The sequence below is a fragment of the Fukomys damarensis genome, unplaced genomic scaffold, assembly GCF_012274545.1.
Source record: "Fukomys damarensis isolate Sample0158 unplaced genomic scaffold, DMR_v1.0_HiC HiC_scaffold_1, whole genome shotgun sequence".
NCBI lineage: Eukaryota > Metazoa > Chordata > Mammalia > Rodentia > Bathyergidae > Fukomys > Fukomys damarensis.
The window spans coordinates 71,422,469-71,428,289 of record NW_022900913.1 but is presented as its reverse complement, the minus strand read 5'-3'; the positions used below and the strand labels follow the sequence as shown (position 1 = coordinate 71,428,289).

Genomic DNA, 5,821 nt, shown 5'->3' with positions numbered 1-5,821 from the left:
CAAGACATAAAATAACTGACTTAGAGAATTAATTATGCTTTAGTTCATCTCTCAGCATTCTATCCATGTAACTGAGTCCTTTATATTTTATGTATGTAAAGCACATGTTTTCTTGCATGGTCCCAGTTCACCCCAGGAAAGGTCCCTGAGTCTTGAAGACTTTTATACTGATAGTCATTTGTGCAAGCAGAATGAATTATTTATTTCATTCAAAAGTTTTACACAAGAAACTTTATGAAAGAAAATTTATTGTAAATAATCAAACTCAGTGAAATTGAGTTTTGTTTTGTTTTGTTTTGTTTTTTTGGCATTTCTCCTGGTAATAGCACTCAATCATACAAAACACAAACCATGCTGTAAAGTTCTGCTTTAAATGTAGCCATTTTTTGATTTTTTTGTGTGTGTGTGATGGTACTGGGTTGAACTCGGGTCTTTACGTTTGCAAGGCAGGCCACTGAACCACTGAGCTAAATCCCCAGCCCTGTAGCCATTTTTTGAAAACTGAAAGTTGGTGTCTCTGTTTAGTGGCAACAAGTAAAACTTTTAAAAATGCCTTTTAAAAAGTAGTATTTTAAGAAACATGTACTTGATTAACATGATGTGTTTTACGAAATGGATACATATCCAAATGCCACTCTGAATATAGAAGATGTATGTTAAAAACCACACTGGAAACCCAAATGTTCTTTTTATAAAAAGTAGTTTGAAATAATAAAAAGAACTTACAAGTAACTCCATAAATTTTCACACATGGGATTTTGAAAAAAAAAAATTACCTCCTACCCTGCCCCTCTCCCGCAAAAAAGGCAAAATAAAAAGTGATTCATTTTGGCAAAGCCTTCACATAACCACACATGCCATACAAATGGATGCTCTGTGACACAGAGTATTTAGTTCCTAAAGTACATGTTTGAAGAGTGTTGAGTAAATCTGCAGTAACAAATATAAGACACATAACACAGACATGCAATAACAAAGCTAAGACATTACAGTATAAAGTTTTAAAAACTACTTTTAAAACTTTTGATCCACCAAAAAAATAAGGACGTCAAATACTGTAGCATTCTGATCCTTTAACAGTATGCGTTAGATGCTTTTGTTATTTGGCAAATCTTTTGGAGTCGAACAAAAATAATGCAGTCTAAACTATTTTTCTTCTGTCAATATAATACAATTCCGCGGGCAGGACAGTAGGGTGCAAAGGAAGAGTTAGATTTTTGGAAGTTTTGGTGCTTTCACCACAGGATTTGCCTCCTGTAAGAACCTCCTCCCTGCACTCTTGTAATCATAGGTGCAGCCATGAGTCTCTGCATAGCGATGAGATGAGCAGAAGTTGTTCCCACATCTAGAGCACAGAAAGAGGGTGTGTGAATAGGCACATTTCAGAGGGGTGCTTGGCTGTAGGTGGACCAGCAGATGCTCTCTGGGTCTTCCCCAATTTCAATTTCTCAAAAGCAGAGACCCTGAAAGAACAAGCTATAAGCAGCAATTTATAATAAAGAATCCATTATGGACTGAAGCCACATGAAGCAGCCACACTGCAAAAGTTGATATATATGTCCACTACATCTCCTACACCTAGTAAACCTAAATGAAAGTCTGAAAAATGCAGTCTTATGAAAAAATTATGTTAAATATAACTACTTCATGAAAGAATTTTAAAAATGTTACTAGGTAAGGCATTTTGTTTGAATACAAGATACTCCAAAAAGTAGCAGTTATTTTCAATTCCTGGCCTTACCATTCTTGGAGATATCAGTCAAGGCTAATGAAAAACATAATTATGGGAAGAAAAAACCCTTTACTTTAAAAAATGTATTATTCAACTGTTTTGAAATAATTGCACCTTAGAATTGTTAAAATTTATAGTGAATTAACTTTCAATTTAGTTTGTTTTTGTCGATGTAAAAACAATAGCATCTCACAGAAGGCCTTCTTCTAAGGCAACATTCCAAGAAAAGCCACACATATTTAACACAGAGCAAAGAAGCTTCATTTTCCCACTAGCTCAAATCTCCTAGCTTAGCAGACAGTGGAGGATCTGCTTTTGCCTCTTGCAAACTCATGAGTTATCTACTTTTTTTTTTTTTAGTTCTGGGGATCAAACCCAGGACCTTGCACTTGCAAGGCAGGTACAGCGCCACTGAGCTAATCCCTGCCACCCCCACCCCCATTTTTTTTTTTTTTTTTTTTTTTTTTTTTTTTTTTTATTTTTTTTTTTTTTTTTTTTTTTGTAATTCTGGTACCAGGGATTGAACTCAGGTCACTGAGCTAAATCCCCAGTCCTTACTTGTTCTTTAATCAATCAGGGATTCAACTGAGGGCCACTATTTCAACATCATCTTGCTGTTGTAAGAGGCCTATTGCTTTATTTTGCATAAGCCCCAGGCTAGGTCACTGCCAGGAAAGCATCTCAGCCGCTCCAGCTGGCCAACCTGCCTGCATTCAACCTGCCTGCATTCGTAGCTAGTAGCCAGTCCTGTTTTCTTTCCACAAAGAAAACAATGTTTTGCTGTTGTTTTCTTCTTTGCTTGGAGAGGGGCTTTCACAGGTGGGAGGTGATGGGTACATTCTCCTGTTAAAGAAAGGGAACTTGATTAAAAGGCTTAAAATCTAAATACGAACACTTACCAAGCAAAACATATTTCTTTTGCAGTAGTGTCTCTGCCATAAAATTGTAATATGTAGCATTTTCTATCTAAAACCTATTTAGAGAAACTGCAAGAGAAGTTGCACAAGGACTCTGTTCTTAAGATTTAGTAGGTTTATACTGAAAAGGACTTCTTGGACACACTTAATACTTTTCTGGTTGCACCTAAGGGTAATCAGCCCATATAAAAGTAAACCAAGCCTTGAAGAGAATCAAGAAAAATGTCTGGCTCAGAATCACAGTGATGAGAGTAATCCAGCTGTAACACAATCATCTTATCCATGAAGAGGTGTGGGAGGCCTGAGCTCAGTATTTGGCAATGGAAGCCTCTGAAGACTTTCAAGAGTTCCAACAACTAGTTTTACAATAATCAGTGCTATGCCTTTTGCCAAAGCCCAGATCAGGGGCTTCATATTAAAGCATAAAGGAAGAAGACAGCCTTTGCTTCCCTCCTGGGCAAACCAGCCAGCGTGTCTGTGAGGAGCTACTCCTGGTAGAAGACACTCTGAGAGCTGCTCCATCCCTGTGCTGTGGAGGCCTGTCCTTTGATCCAGACTTAGCCATCCCTGTCCAAGAGAGACTGATGTTGGACCAGGATGCTAAAAATACCTGCCAAGGGCAACTCCTCCAACCTACCCTGCAGCCCAGTTGGTGGGTTGGGCTCCTCCCAGACAAGAGCTGTCAATTTCAGATTTGGTTTTATTCTTCATGTGCGTTCTACATGCCATTCACATAATCATTTCCTGAACTGGGAAAAAGCTTAGGGAGAGCCTTTGTTCTGCACACACCATGTGTTCCTCCCTTTCTCTGTGAAGATTCAACAGAGTGTATAAATGTGTGGTTATTAGCTTCATCCAGTCTCCAAGGTGACCCCCTGCTTCCTTACCTCCTCTTTTCCCTGCTGCTGCAATGTTTCGGTTCATTCCCAGGCCAAGGGCAGACTGAAAGGAGAACACAAAACACCTGCAGAGGTGAGTCACCAGAGGGGCAGGAACATGCCAGATGACAAACTTGGGCTAAGTTATGGTGGGGCTTCCCTTTAACATTGTTTGATTTCTGTTTAAATTAATTTGTAAGGAGCCGGGAATTTAGCTTAGTGGTTCCGCTGCCTGCCTCACAAGCACAGGGTCCCAAGTTTGATGCCCGGAACAACAACAACAACAAAATAAAAACAAAACAAAACAAAACAAAAAAACCCAGATAAATGAATCTGGAACCTGATTCTCACTTCTAGCACTACTATGTTGTGCTCATCATCATTATCATTATTTTTGTCACAGTGTCTCATTTTGTAGTCCAGGTTGCATTCTGATTCACAGTGATCCTCCTGACTCAGTCTGCCTAATGCTGGGATTACAGGCATACACCACCACAGCCAGCCTAGTGTTTATTATTAATGTTTAAAAGACTAAAATTTGATGCTTAGATAAGAATTCTTACTTTGGGAAAATCATGAATAAATATGTTTAGTATTTAAGAAACTGTTTACCTATTTTAAATTACAGTTCTCAATTTAGGACCAATACATTTAAAATTTAATCAGTAGGCTGGGTGTAGTGGCACAGGCCAGTAATCCCAGCACTCAGTAGGCTGAAGCAGGAGGATCCTTAAGAGTTCAAGGCCAGCTTAAACTACATAATGAGATCCTGACTCTACCAAAACCAAACCAAAAATGAATGAATAATTTAAAAATTTAATCATCAAACAGACTGGCTACAAACTGGAAAAAAAATACAATTTCTGGACTATTTATTGTCAGAGACAAGACACAGTCTGTTGTGTCCCTTCCCAGCATAGCAGACAGGGCCTAATTTACCGGGAAGGGCACTGCTGGCTGTGCCCAGGCAGAGCCACTTGGGGTCTCAAGCTGCAGGCGAGGGTGTGGTGGGCACTGAGTGGGCCCCAGAGGGTGCAGCTGGCTCCGGCCATGGACACTCTTCACCCCGGCCCTGCTCAAACTCCGTGCTAGAGAAGCCACAATTGCAGTGTTGCTCACATGGCCCAAAGGCTCTTTGGAGGCCTTGTCTGTCATCGCCTCTACTCTGGAGATGATTTCGGGCCTCTTCCCCTGGGAGCTGGGGCTGGGGATAGCAGGCTCAGGGTCGGCTTTGGAGTTCCATGACCTGGGCTGTTGGTGGGGCTTCCCCGGTGCACCACGGTTCCCGGAACTGTGTACTGCAGCCCCTGAAGAGGCCGGGGATGACAACAGAGATGAAGCGCTGGTCCTCCGCATGCCCTGGGTACCTGCACCGCCACCTGTTCGCACCACATTTCCCTCAGCCTCTGCGGGGCACAGCACAGCCTTGGGTTTGTGCTCTTTGTGGGGTGGGATACTAAGTACAGGGTCGTGCAGGTCCTCGGTCGCCAAGTTCCCCATGGAGTGCTGGGTGCCCTGAGGCTGAGAGGACCCCGGCCACAGGTGTCCCGAGGTCCCCTTGCTCAGGGGCATGAGGGCAGGCAGCAGCCGGGGGCGCGGGGTCACCCCCCCAGAGCCACTGGCAGGGCGTGCGTTGGGCGGGCGAGGTTGCACCTTCGGGGCTCTCTTGGGCTGCAAGGAAACAGTGCACAGATGTTACTGAGGGTCCTTCTCACACCATCTGTCGGCAAAAACCAAGGATGGAAGAAAACACTACTTACCACTTTGGCATTTCATAACCTCAATAAAAAATCTTTAAATAGTTTAAATCTAAAGATTCTGATGGAGAATAATTGTGCTACTTTACTTCACTGGGTATAATTTTCTGGGGATGTTAAATAAAAGTAATTGTATTTACCATAGTACTGATTATTTCTCAGTTTTACTGAGAAGAACACAGGTTAATTATAAAGTTGACCCATTTTTGATCCTGGATCATCTTTCCTGCCAGAATGTGCAAGTGTTTCCAGAAGGGCTATGGGGCCTCAACTGCTCTCCTGGAAGGAACTTGTATTTCAGAAGGGTTGCCCTGACCTTAATAGCTCTGGGAAGCAGGCAAAAGGAGGGCAATTTCCAGCTAAGCTTGGACAACTTAGCTAGACTCTGTCTCAAAATCTAAAATAGAAAAATGGGTTGGAGATGTAGAGATGCAGGCCTCGTGTTGAAGTACCAAAAAAAACAAAACAAAACAAAAAAGAAGTGGCTTACTTTGATGCAACAAAGCCTAGCCACAGTGCAATTATATATATATATAT

General features: G+C 41.6%; 1 protein-coding gene across 2 annotated transcripts in view; it reads right to left on the bottom strand.

Annotated features, from left to right (window-relative positions):
• Nucleotides 1-450: 450 nt before the first annotated feature.
• The window catches only part of Zfand4 (zinc finger AN1-type containing 4), a 48,724-nt gene continuing 43,353 nt past the window's right edge, over nt 451-5,821 (bottom strand). The window contains exons 8-11 of one of the 2 annotated variants that reach the window (XM_010622492.3): nt 4,467-5,198; nt 3,537-3,591; nt 2,455-2,575; nt 451-1,345 (exon numbers count right to left, since the gene is read on the bottom strand). In XM_010622492.3, the coding sequence (XP_010620794.1) occupies nt 1,210-1,345; nt 2,455-2,575; nt 3,537-3,591; nt 4,467-5,198 (1,044 nt within the window). In that variant the 3' untranslated portion in view covers nt 451-1,209. The remainder of the gene's footprint in view (nt 1,346-2,454; nt 2,576-3,536; nt 3,592-4,466; nt 5,199-5,821) is intronic. The other variant, XM_010622493.3, reaches the window with a different exon arrangement.